The 14,286-nt window shown below is 35.8% G+C and overlaps 1 protein-coding gene across 5 annotated transcripts in view; it reads left to right on the top strand.

Moving 5' to 3' along the window:
* Positions 1-11,166, top strand: part of DGKB (diacylglycerol kinase beta) — a 700,192-nt gene extending 689,026 nt beyond the window's left edge. For all 5 annotated transcript variants that reach the window (XM_032305332.1, XM_032305334.1, XM_032305329.1 and 2 more), the window contains one exon: positions 9,076-11,166. In XM_032305332.1, the coding sequence (XP_032161223.1) occupies positions 9,076-9,183 (108 nt within the window). In that variant the 3' untranslated portion in view covers positions 9,184-11,166. The remainder of the gene's footprint in view (positions 1-9,075) is intronic.
* The last annotated feature ends 3,120 nt before the right edge of the window (positions 11,167-14,286 follow it).

Here is a 14,286-nt window from a genome sequence, read left to right on the forward strand (position 1 = left end):
TTATTAATTTTGTATCCTGCAACTTTACTGAATTCATTTCTTTAGTACTAACAGATTTTTGTTGTTGTTGTTGGAATCTTGAGGGTTTTCTGCATATAGTATCATGTTATCTGCAAATAGTGACAATTTTACCTCTTTTTTCTCAATTTAGATGCTTTTTTTCTTTTTCTTGCCTAATTGCTCTGCTTAAGACTTCTAATACTTTGTTGAATAAAAATGAGAATAGTAGGCATCCTTGTCTTGTTCTTGATCTTAGAGGAAAGATTTCAGCTTCTTGCCATTTGGTATGATTTTAGCTATGAGCTTGTGTGTAGATGTTGAACCATTCTTGCACATTTGGATCCTTCTTGATCTTGGCTGTATGACCTTCTCAATGTAGTTTTGAGTTTTGTTTGCTAATATTTCATTAAGGATCTTTTGCCTTTGTGTTCATCAGGGATATATGCTTGTAATTTGTGTGTGTTTGATGTCTTTGTCTGGTTTGGGTATCAGGGTGATGGTAGCCTTACAAAATGAAATTGGAAGCATACCCTTCTATAGAGTTTTTGGAAGAGTTTAGGAAACATCGGTATTAAGTCTTTTAATATTGGTAGAATTCACCAGAGAAGACACTTGGTCCTGGACTGTTGTTTCTTGTGAAGTTCTTAATTATCGATTCAGTCTCCTTACTAGTAATGAATCTATTCAGATTTTCTGTTTCTTCTTGAATCAGTTTGGGAGATTGTAAATGTCTAAAATTTATTTCTTCTAGGCTGTCCAGTTTGTTGGTGTCTAATTATCCAAAGTAGTTGCTCATGATTCTTTGTATTTCTGTGGTAACAGTTATAACTTCTCTTTTATTTCTGATTTTTTTTAATTTGAGCTCTCTCTTTTTTTTTTCTTAGAGAGTCTAGCTAAAGTTTTGTGAATTTTGTTTATCTTGTCAAAGAAGCGGCTCTTGTTTTCATTGATTTTTTTTTTTCTGTTGCCCTTTTAGTCTCTGTTTAATTTATTTCCAATCTGATCTTTATTATTTTCTTCCTTCTTCTAACTTCAGGCTTCATTTGTTCTTTACTAATACCTTCGGTGTAAAGGTAAATTGTTTATATGAGATTTTTCTTGTGTTTTGAGGTAGGCCTACCTACATTGCTATGAACTTCCCTCTTAGAACCATGTTTGCTGCATCCCATAGTTTTAGTTATGCCGTATTTCTGTTTTTATTTGCCTCTAGGAATTTTTTTTATTTCTACTTTGATTTCTTCTATGACTCAATAGTTGTTCAGTAACATGTTTAATCTCCATGCAGAACGAGTCTTTTTTCCAGTTTTCTTTTTATGATTGATATTATGATCTGAGAAGATGCTTGATATGATTTCATACTTTCTGAATTTATTGAGACTGATTTTATAGCCTAACGTGTGACCTATTCTGGAGGATGTTCTGTGTGAACTTAAGAAGAACATGTATTCTGCTAATATTGGACTATCCTATATATATATATATAAAGATATTAATATAAATGTATTAAGTGCATCTTGTCTATTGTGTCATTTAAGACCAAAGCCTCCTGATTTTCTGACTGACTGATCGATCCATTGATGTAAATGGAGTATTAAAATCCCCTACAATTATTGTATTGCTATCAATTTCTCTTTTTAGGTCTGTTAATATTTGCTTTATATATGTAGGTGTTTCTATGTTGTATGCATATACTTTTATAAATGTTATATCTTCTTGATGGATTGACCTCTATATCATTATGCAGTTTGCTACAGTCTTTGTTTTAAAGTCCGTTTTGTCTGATATGAGTGTAGTTAAACAACCATCTTTCCCATTTGTATGGGAGATATTTTTCCATTTCTTCACTTTCCGTGTGTGTGTCTTTACTTCTGAATTGAGTCTCTTGTTGGCAGTATATAAGAGTCTCTCGATTTTTGTTTGTTTTTTAATCCATCCAGCCATTCTGTATCTTTTTATTGGAGAATTTAGTCAATTTACATTTAAAGTAATTATTGATGGGTGTGTACTTACTGCCATTTTGTACAGTATAGTACAAAACTGGCTGTTTTTGTAGGTCCTGCCTGTTTCTTTCTTTTCTTTCTCTCTTTCCTTGTGATTTGGTGACTTTAGTGTTATGTTTAGGTTCCTTTCTCATTTACTTTTGTGTATTTACTATGTCTTTGCTTTGTGGTTACCATGAGATTCACATATATATCATCTTTTGTATATAATGGTTTATTTTTAAGTTGATAGCAGCTTAAATTTGAACACATTTGAAAACCACATCTTAACCCCACCCACATTTTATTTTTGATGTCACTTTTTACATCTTTTTATTTTGTACAACTAATTAGTGTAGTTTTAGTTAATTTTACTACTTACATCTTTTAGCCTTCTGAGTCACTTTATAACTAATTAATCTACTATGTACTTACTTTTTCCAGTGACAATTTTACTTTTGCATGTTTTCCTGTTATTAAGTAGTACCATTTCCTTTCAGCTTAAAGAAGTTTCTTTAATATTTCTTGTAAGGCCAGTTTAATAGTGATAAACTCCTTTAGTTTTTGCTTTCTGGAAAACTCTTTATCTTTCTTGCAAATCTGAATGGTAACCTTGTTGAGTAGAGTATTCTTGGTTGGAAGGTTTTTCCTTTTATCACTTTGAATGTCCTGCCACCTTCTTCTGACTTGCAAAGTTTCTGCTGAGAAATCTGCTCATAGTCTTACAGAATTTCCCTTGTATATAACAAATTTTCTCTCTCCCTCTCTTTCTCTCTCCTCTCTCTCTGGTTTTAAGATTTTCTATTTAACTTTTGGCATTTTAATCTTAATGTGTCTTAGCTTGGCTCTTTTGGGGTTCATTTTACATAGAACTTTCTGTTCTTCTAGGACCTGATGTATATTTCCTTCTTTAGGTTAGGGAAGATTTCAGCCATTTTTTCTTCAAATAAGTTTCTGCCCACTTCTCTTGGGACGACTATAATGCAAATTTTATTCCACTTGACAAGGTCCTGTAGGTCCTTTCAGCTATCTTCATTTTTTAAAATTCTCTTTTCTTTTTGTTGCTCTGAGTGAGTTTCATTTCTTTATCTTCAGTTTGCTGATCTGTTCTGCCACTTGACTCAGTTGCTGTCAAACTCCTCAAATTTGCTTTTCTTCCATTTGTTAGTTTTTTCCCATATGTTTTTATCTCTTTATTGAAGGTTTCATATGTTTATCCTTTCTTCTTTCAAGTTCTGTCAGCATCTTTGTGATCATTCCTTTGAATTCTTTACCAAGTAGATTACTTATCTTTGTATCATTAAGGTGTTTTCCTGAGGATTTGTCTTGTTCTTTCATTTGAAACATGTTTCTCTGTTTCCTCATTTTGTTCAACTTTCTGTGTTTTAGGTGAAACAGCTACCTTTCTCAGTCTTGAGGAAATGGCCTTGTGTAGGTGATGATCCTTCTCATTTAACCTTGCCCTACCTTTTGGTTGTCTCTTGAACCTTTTTATTGTCTAAACCACATAATTTGCTCTTGATATGTCTCTATTTTTAAGTATGTGCCAAGACCTGTCAATAATCCATTTAGGATCTATTTTCAGGTAACAGCTTTTAAAGGATGGAAATGTTTACAGTCTATGGGGTCATATGTATAATCATTGCTATTCTGTAGACCAGGAGATCTGGAGGCGTCCCCTGGACAACTGTTGCAAAAACTAGGGCTTCAGATGAGACTACAAGCTTCTTTCTGGAAAGTTTTGTGGAGCTATAGGAAGGTCAAAGGGGTGCTCAGGGATGGTGCTTTCCACTTACATTCCCTGGGAGTGCTTCTTAGCCCCTATATATGTGGGAAACCTAAAGCCTGTCCCTCAAGCTGAAATTTTAAACTAAGTAAATAAGCCCTTTTCGCAGAAAGACTGGGGTTATATTTCAGGCTGCTGTCTGTGCCCTAGGGGTGGTGGACTGCCAAGAACTGTCTTTTCAATTGTTACAGTCTTATGGAGCTCTGGAATGCCAGGTCTCTTAGCCATCAGGAGATCAAGGGGTGACCCCCAAAATGTGAATTGCATGTGCCCACTTTTTCAGCAAGGCAGTTGGAGAATGTGTTGTCTATTCATGCATACCAGCGTTAGGCTGAGAAAGGAAGAGTGCTGGGATCCTTCACACTTAGCCCCAGCCAGAGGCCAGGGAAATGTTGCAATCCCCCCTACTCCCGAACTTTAGCTAATAAGTGGGAGGACTCTGTGACCATTCATGTTTTCCTGCCCCAGTCAGGGAGAGGGAGAGAATTGCAATGACCCATGCCCTCCTGCCTCAGTAAGTACCACAACCACTGTCCTTGTCTATCTCAGGAAGGCAACAGGAAGGTGCCACATCCAAGCTCATCCACCTGTGCTAGTAGGATGTGTGGAGAGAGCTGTCTCCAGAGAGCATCTCAACTGTCCCCTGGCCCTCCATCTGATGCCCCCAGATTAGCAAATGAATCTGAATCTATGTGAGGGAACTTTTCCTGGAGAAGTGCTTGTCTGGTGAAATCCCTCCTCACTGTGTGTTGCTGTGCCAGAGTGGGGCTTTTCCTACCTACCTCAATCTGGTTCTTTTATCCTTTGTTTTGGAGAGCAGATCATCTAGTTTTCAATAATTTTCAGAGGAAAATGATCCATATGTAGTGACAAATCTTGTATGTCTATGGTAGAAGGTGATTCAGAATCTTCCTACACTGTCATCCTGGATGCCCTTCTAACCAGAAAGCTTAGTATGCCCTTTGGTGGATAGCTGGGGCCTCCAGGGACTGGATATTAAAGAAGGTGCTCAGATGACCTGAGGTAAAGAAACACTATGCCTTATAATAAAGGGTAGTGAGAATATTCGGTGTTAAGGAATGGGGAATTAGGAAAGAAAAATCCAACAGGTCGTGTGAAACTTGCCCAGAGAATGAGTCAGGAAAGGCTTTCCTCTCTTACCTCAATTTTAGTTTGGCTAAAGAAAGTTCTTTATAGAGAACACAAATGTTTAATGGGAATAAACACTATTCACTGCTATGAGATATAACCCCCCTATTGTATCATGTTTATGAAGTTATACTTAATCTTGCACATCAACAATAATACTTTTATGGGAATAGACTTTTGTTAAGGGCAACTCAAAGAGATGAAACAGGTAGCATCTGAATTACTTACGTAAAATACTTAGCATAAGGCACCACACACAGTAAGAGCCAAATCTTACTGTTTTTTATCTTATTATTACTCTCAATATTATAATTATGAAGTTACACTATGTAACACTGATAATACGGTAGAGATAAGAAAACTGTGTCTTGTAATCCTTGATTTGGTTTCCATGTGCATCTTTATTTTGTACTGAATACTTATAAAATAAAAATGCAATCAAATTTTTTTCATATTTAGATTTTTAAGTGTGTCCAATCTTAATATGTAATAGGAATATAGAAGTAGAAATAGTCATGCAACTTTAGACATGCCTCTCTTGTTCCACCATGGCTTTGCAAAAGAATAGGCAATATGAAGAAATGAAGAGTTTTTATAGAAGGACACTATTATATTACTGACAGTATTTATCTTGCATTTTTAAAACAATGAGAAGGAAGGAATAAAGCAATGTTCTTCTACCTTCATGGAGCTATCCCAGCTTTTGGAAGCCCCATCATTGCTTATAAGTGCTCACTATTCTCTCTCAATTATAAATATCAGATTCTCTTCCAAACTAATCAAAATCAAATTGCAAATTGATTATAGCCAGTGATTGATAAAGATTTGGTGTATTGAAAACAGCTGAGAAACAACTGCCTGACTGTTGAAAGATGGAAGCAAACAAAAATTGCTGAAAATTCTACTCATGTCTTCAGATTGCTGAAACTTAGTATATTCTAAAGTCTTTAGAGATAAAATTTGCTCCTTATTCATTGTTGTTTTTCTGGTAGATACCATGTTCTCAAAGTAAGTAAGTAAGTAAATAAATAAATAAAGTATGAAATGTAGGTATGCCTGGGGCTCAGTCATTTGAACATTTGACTCTTGATTTTGGCTCAGGTTGTGATCTCAGGATCATGGGATCGAGGCACAGTTTGGGCTCTGCACTTAGCATGGAGTCTGCTTGAGTCTCTCTCTCTCTCTCAAATAATAAATAAAATCTTTAAAGTAAAAAGTGTGGAATATATATAAAATAGGCATCTGTAATATTATTCCAGTCTTGGAAAGACCCTCTTAAGCAGTTTCCTGCACATGGGCAGTCTGAACCTAAACTTAAGTCTCTACAGCTTTCCGGAGCCTATATTGAACTTTCTGTGACCATACCATCATCAACTCACTTAAACTGGAATTATTCTCTTTGTTAATAGAGTACTTTTTGCTTCTGCTCAAATATACAAGGACATTTAATTATCCAATGAGAGTACCTATGCAGAGAGCCCAAATACATAATAGGCATTTCATGAATGCCAGTTTCCTTCATGTTATCTCTCCTAGAAAATACAGCCAGTTGGTTTTCATTTCCATAAACAATAGATAATAAATATATAGATTTAATTTTTGTGGAAATAATGTTAGATTAAAGAAAGAGTTGTATACTTAGAGCACAGGTATGATCAAACAACCAAAAGGACAGGTTTTAAATAATTTTAAAAATAAGATTGTCCGTCATCTGGCTTAGAAACTGAAAACTAGAACTCCATAATAATCAGTAACATGGGTTAAGGATCCATCCCACTGTATCAAGAGCACTGAACAAAGAAATAACAACATGTTATTTTTCTCAAAAAAGAATTGCCAGTATAAAGATAGCCATGATCAAAAAAATTTCAAATGCCAAAATAACACAAAGAATGAACAAAATCTCATAGCCAATGACTTGTGGTACTATGGTTACACTTCATCATAAACTAGTACTAAGCTTATATATGTAACTAGAATGATATATTTCTCCCAAAGTCTTAAGAATAATTTGCTATTAATTAACCTAGTTTCCAAAATGTCCTAATACTATTGTACCCTCCAAAGAATTTAGTCCAGCAACTGTGGCTCAGAAATGTGTATCTCCTTACTTTAGCTGCTAATGTTCTATTTGATTCTAAGGTTATCATATAAGTAATATGTGGAAACTGCTTTCCCAGGCATTCATTTTAACATTGTATTTTTGTGTAAAAAGCTCACTTTTATTTTCAGCATTAAGAAAATAGTGCCTTTCCGCTTAACCTCCTATTTCAGTTTCTATGGTAGGTTGAACATGCCTGTTAAAGATTTTTTTTAATTTAATTTTATTTTTATTTATTTGACAGAGATCACAAGTAGGCAGAGAGGCAGACAGAGAGAGAGGGAGAAGCAGGCTCCCTGCTGAGCAAAGAGCCTGATGTGGGGCTTGACCCCAGGACCCTGGGATCATGACCTGAGCCGAAGGCAGAGGCTTTAACCCACTGAGCCACCCAACACCCCGAACATGTCTGTTAAATTTCTTTTTCCTATTGACAAGAATTTCTCGGGAGCACAGATTGTGCATTATTCATTAAAAGTTCCTGGTACAGTGTCTGAAGCATAGTAGGGGTGCAATAAATTTTATGAAATGAATGAATGAATGGATGATGCTGTATTAGACAGCATATGAAGCTAGGATTCAGGGGGATTTAAAAATCAATGGCATCATCTAAAACTGTTGAGACAAAATCTAGTAGAGATCTCTTTTAATCTATAAAGATGTGTATATTCTGGGATCTTAACTATCTGGCTATCAATTCCACATTTTGTAAGATAACAAAAATAAAATACATTCGGAGAGTTTGGGGCTGGCTTAGCCTACTGGCCTTTTACAGGTGCAATTTATTTTTACAGTAAAAAGAAGAACACTGAATCTTCCCAGAATAACCTGACTCCAACAGACTTAAATAAAGTTGTTCATTTTCCCAGGTTTTTGACATACTTAGGTCTTTCTAGATTGTGAAGTGAATCTCCATTTCCCAAAAGCCCCAGTGCCGATTTTAATGATCCTGTCCACGTGACATACATTTTTTTTTGTTTTATTGCTATTAGTGAATGACAAGTGAAGGATATTCATTTTAACTTGAAAATGTCAGGGATGCACTTTAAGAGATATATTTTTGCAGCTTTTAATGAGGTGGTGTTTCTTTTTGAAAGAAATACTCATCTCTGATGTGGGTGCTGTGCAGGTGACAACTGATATTTAATAAGCGATGGTTCTTGTATTAGTAGCAGTTCTCTAAAGAAAATGTCTCAGATTGCTTTTGAAAAACTCTTAGCGTCACTAGCCCAAAGGCAAGATGTGACCTTTTTATTACATAATGAGAATCATTTATTATCTTACAATGTATCTTAAAGTCACAGACAAAATGCCACTTTGATAATTGCTTTCAATTAGCTTAGAGCATAGCATATATTCATAAAATGTCTTCTCTAATTTAGACTTGAATTAGAGAAAATTGCAGACATAATCTACTTTAAGGTTGTCTCATTTAAGGTGATTCGTAGTTTTATATCAAAGAAATCAGAATGAGTAGCTTCGGAACAGTCTCAAAGTGTTTTAAGCAGGCTTTTCAATATTTGATTCTATTCTATTACCAATTAATTAACAAATTAGAAAGCTAGTTCATCATTTCTGACCTTTTGTGCACGTTAACTTTTGACTTTCATTCCTAATGATTGTTTTGAAATTAAACCTTGCAGTTCATGTGGAAAGAGAGAAACAAGCTGATTAACAAGATAAATAAGGCTCCACTTGATCCCCAGTACATCTTGATGTTGGACTCTAACTGGGATTCTGAATACTGTCACAGTGCATTCTTTCCCGCTTTAAGTAGTCAGTGAATCATACTAGATAATTGTGTGGCCAAAACAAAGAGTTTGGGGCCATTACTACAAGTGAGATTAGAGGTAATGTGATATTTAAAATGTGGTTTCAGTCAATTTGTATTTTTTGTTAATATCCTGAGCATTGGAATAACGGTTTAAAGTAATAAAAACTCTGAAACTGCATTTTACGCTCATGGTGTTCCAGTAGTTCATGGAATATTATTAACCTTAACAGAGATTCTTTGAAATCGGTATTATATCTGGAGATTACCCTCTCTCTCTTTCTTTCCCTAGATAAAAATTACACACAAGAACCAAGCCCCAATGCTGATGGGTCCTCCTCCAAAAACTGGGTTGTTCTGCTCCCTCGTCAAAAGAACAAGAAACCGAAGCAAGGAGTAAACCTGTCTCATTTTATTCTTCGAGATCTAATTAGCATAATTGGGCCGTGGAACTTATGCTGGAAATCTTTGAACCATTTCAGTTCTCTTGCTCATGCAAAATCATTGAATTGGTTTAACAGTTTTTGTTACTGAGCTAATGTAAAATTCAGCTATTAGAAAATTTGTCTCCGTTTTTATAGGCATCTTTGCATGAAGAAGGCAGAAGTTTACATGAAGTGGTACTGCATATTTTTGTTGCATGCATTCCCATAGATTTTTATGTCCCTCACTCATTCCTCCCCCTGTTTCCATTTACTAACCTGTGAGAGAAATCTGTAAACCCTAAAGGAAATACCATGGAAAAAGTGATTCTCTGTGTGATTCCAATTATTGATAAGCGCTAATCAGTAATGCTACGATAATCACAACTGCAGATTGCAATACTTTTGCCTTTAAGAATCAGTGTCTCAATGACCTTTGAACTATGACTTGAGAAGAACCTTCTAATTGGAACATTTTATTAAATACTTGTCTATGATACGTCGCTGTATCTAAATAGTTTTTCTTCAACATCTTGATGCTTCTGAGTGGAATTTCAGGTATACAGTTTTCTTGTGCAAAAAAAAAAAAAAACAGAAAATCATTTTTATTTTGTTTCCTTTTGGTTTTAACTCCAGAAATTAGTGAAAACAGAAATAAGTTACTTGGCAGTAAAGTGTGGTAACATGGCAAGCCTTATTCCTTTCTGCATGCGGATCTAGAAGAAAATTCATAACCACACCAGTAACCAAATAGCTGTTTTAAACTATGTGCCTAATATTACTATCTCCCACCAAAGATTCAGAAAAAGATGCCTGAGAGAAATGGGTTCATGTATAATTAACTAGCATTGTGGAAAAAATTTATGGTTCTTATGATTAATTTTTTGATGACTTAAACTCTGAAAAGAGAGTGAATTACCCATTAATTATAATTAAAGTTCTCACCTGATGCAGACAATAGACCATACAACATAATCAAAGCTCAATTCAATGATTTCTTGCCTTTTTGGTCATTTATAAATATAGGTATCCATAATTTTTAATGGATCAGTTAAGTGCACTTGAGAAAGTAAATGATTGTATCAATTTTGTTCTAGTATAAATGGATACCTGTGAGGACTATTAAGCTCACTGAAGCAAACCATGCACGCAATTCGTCCTCTCCCATCGGCATAGGCCACTCCCATCTCTGTGGCATTTCAGATGTTCATTTGGAAATGATGGCCCAGATCGTTGTTTACGATATTCATGGTATGGTTGGAGTCTCTGTTTAAAGAAATTATGGAATATATGCTTTTCTTTGTGTTTCATTAAATCTATGATATAAAATGAAATTCTATTCTGAGCAGTTGGGGTATTGTTCACTCATACCGACCTGCATCTCATCATTGCATGTTTTATGTTTTTTAAACATGCCACAAGGAAAACAAGTGCTTGAAATGCATGATTTATTAGTTTTTCTCTCCACTCTGCATTAAAGTACTAATGATTTATCAGTTCTGTTTTTCTATTGATTCATTCATCTTTGAACAACAAATAGCATTTAGTGATTCTGTTGAACACACTCCTGTGCATGGATTTATGGATTTCAAGTGAAATTGCTATAATTTTTGTTCTTTGGTTTGAAAACTCAACTGAATGCTGTTGTATCAAATAGCTACTCTCAAGCAATGTACTATAATGGAAGATTATGTATAAAACGTATTATTTTAGTGTTCCAGGAACATTAGATGGTAAATATCAATCAACAAAAAGTTTAATTGCTTTGAAAATAAAAGCTTTTGAATAAAATTAAGACATAATTTAGCATTCCCAGGAAAATTATCATTACAATTGCAAATGTGGCACAGCAATCACTTGCCCTAGTATAAAAAAAAAAAAAAAAAGTTATTTGGCAGAGCCGTAATCTGGAGCAAAAGAAATCTCTAAACAGTAACAAATGCATTACTGACATAATGTTACATAACACACACATTGATTTTTGTGTATCTATGGTTACAGGTAATAAATATTTTTACATAAATTGACACAATTTTCTACAATGGGCAGGCAGGCCTTGTATCAAAACATATTCTGAAGCCACAAATTATTTTATGTGCAGTACACATACGATTATGTCTTGGCTACCTTTTATAGTATGTAGTGGGAAGGCAGCAACAGTTTGTGAGTCATTCTTCACAATCTGTGCAGTGGAAAGCTGCTGATGAGACAGAGGAATGGGACGAATCAAACAACCTGCCTATCAGACTTCCAGAGTTGAAGTCAAGGGATGCAGCTTTCCTTCCGGGTAGCTCCTTAACTCTAATTAGTGATAATAGTAGTTACATTTTCAGTCAGAATTCATTGGTACAAATAACAAATGTTCTAATAGGAATCAAATGTTACTGTCTTCAACTCATTTTCTAAAGCTACTGACATGCTTGCCCTGCAAGTACACTACTCCTGGGGTTTGGAAAGTAGTTTAAAAAAAAAAAAATGACTTTGATAGTTATAAAACCAGAGAAGATATTCTTTCCATTTTTATGACAGCTTCAAGTGAGGAATATATATTTTAAGGAAAATTCTAAACAGAAAGCTCTATGGTATATTAAAATACTGAATAACGAATGTTAGCTTTTCAAGATGGGATTTTTTCTTCTCTGTGTGTGAGTGCTGGATTGTTGCATCAACTTCTTTTAAGTAGAGTAGACATAGTAGTACAAAGGTTTAAGTAGATGAAACCCCAAAGAGAAAAAACTAACACTGGACTTGCTGGGAGTCAGAGGAACAGAGGGAGAGAGATACACATTTTGCTAAACAGTGCAATACACCGAGTTGATAAACAGACATTCCAGGAGAACCCTGGACATCCAGGCTTCCAGTGGGAATGGGGAGATCTATGTGGATCCAGGAATTTTAAAGGACATAAGTGTATTTTTCTGCATACATGTGTATACCATGTGTATTCAATTCAAAAAGTGCTGGTCAATGTATTTGTGGAGAAAGAAGGTATCTTGTAGAAGGTAAAGAAAACAAACTTTTTCAAACAGTTTTCATATTTAAGCTATATCTGTGATTATAGCCATAACAAAGCAGAAGGCTCAGATGCTTAGTGTAGTCTACTGCAGGTAGAAATTTAAATCTGATGAATTGTGAATATGTTTCTGCATATTGTTCTTTTTAGGGGGATGGGAAATCATTGCAGTTTTCCGGGGAGAATCTGTGTTGAATTTCAGACTGTATTCTACTTGAATGAAACAGAACTTTTAAAAGATTCCATTCCTTTTTGTGTCAGTTTATTGTTTATTGATTATAAAAAGGGAAATGTACCTTTCCTGGCACATAGAACCCACAAACAATGATTCAAATACAGTATGTATATTCTAAACTAAACAGTGAAGCCCTTGTAATATATGTTAAGGGTGTAAAGTTTAAATAAATAAATAAATAAACAAAACCCGCAGAAGAACTTTTATTTTGTGACAGGCAGAAATCACCCCTTTAGTCTCCCGACTAAACTGCACTCAGTTTAAATAAAAATCTAATAAACTCACACCGAAGGATTCTATACATCCTTATTGTGTTTAAAAACAGAGAATTCATTTAATTATAGTATCTTATTAATTTTTTTGGAAAGTGTTATATACAATATCATGCTTTTTGAAATAAAAACGTTAATCTCTCAGTTAAGTGTCATTCCTTCCTGCTGTTTTGGCCAGATTTTATCTGAAAATGAACTTTTTTTTTTAAAGATTTTATTTATTTTTGACAGAGATCACAAGTAGGTAGAGAGGCAGGCAGAGAGAGAGGAAGGGAAGCAGGCTCCCTGCCAAACAGAGAGCCCGATGCAGGGCTCAATCCCAGGACCCTGGGATCATGACCTGAGCCAAAGGCAGAGGCTTTAACCCACTGAGCCACCCAGGCACCCCTGCAAATGAACTTTTGAAGCAGTTGCCATCAGTCTACCTCACTGGATCTCTGCTGGCGGATACCAGGCCAGCCACTTCGTCTTCCGTCAGGGAGGAAGGAGTCTGGGCATTTGGGGACTGAATTCTGTCATTAAGAACAGAACCATCCCATTTTGTGCTGCTTTGGCCCCGGGTTGCTGCTATGAACATTATTCCAGAAATTTCAGAGATCCCAGGAACACCGCAGACGGACTGATAGACTTGTGGAGACTGAAAGATTAGGTCAGGGGTTCTGTGAGGACTTCCATGGAATTTTCTGCAGGAAACCCAATTCCAATTTTATTTTGTGTAACAGACTTCAGCAGATCTCTCCTGGGCACTGACTGGGGACCAGATATTTTATGAAGGGGTTACCGCAGTTAAAGGGCAGCAGTTCTTTGGGTTCCTTCTACTTGAGGTCAAGATTGGCTACTCAAGGAGTTTGGCAGTGGCCCCAGACCTGGGACTGTAGTCTGTGACTCTGCCATGTCACTGACCAGGCTGCTGCTTCCTGCTTCCATTCACCGAGTTTTGCAGCGGGCCCATGCCAGTAAAATAACAGAAGATTTAGCTTAAGAATATTTCAAGGTAAATTTGCCTCTGGGAGCTGTAAGAAGGTTCTGAAGACAGAGGTACCAACTTTAATCCTAGCTGCACATTTGACAGAATATAGTTCAGAGGAGAGTCACTGATTCTCTCTAAGCCTCAGTCTTCTCATCTGTACAATAGGCAGAAAGGCCCTTTATCAGGGTTGTGGTGAGAATTAAGTGGAGATAATTTCCTAACTCATTTTCTATCAGCAAACATTCAGAACATCTTTTCCAGCTGCAACAGAAACGTAGTAGCAGGACAAGCAAGAGCCGCACAGGAGAATCTCCTTGGTCCCCACTTCGGGCCCTCTTCCACAATACCAATGATAGTTTTCTAGAAATAGATGATATTCCTCATCACATCACCCTGTTCTACATGACTAAAGTCCAAAATTCTCAGGCAGACAAGGGCTTTCATGAGCTGGATCTTCTTAACCTTTCCTCTGTCCGCTTTCCTCCTAACCCCAGGTGCGATATTCATTCCAGCCACACCTTTCTACTTGTATTACACCAGGTATGCCATGTTTTCTTCACAGCTCTGCACTTGAGCAAATTTCGTACTCAC

This window comes from Mustela erminea, chromosome 11, assembly GCF_009829155.1.
Source record: "Mustela erminea isolate mMusErm1 chromosome 11, mMusErm1.Pri, whole genome shotgun sequence".
In the NCBI taxonomy this organism is placed as follows: domain Eukaryota; kingdom Metazoa; phylum Chordata; class Mammalia; order Carnivora; family Mustelidae; genus Mustela; species Mustela erminea.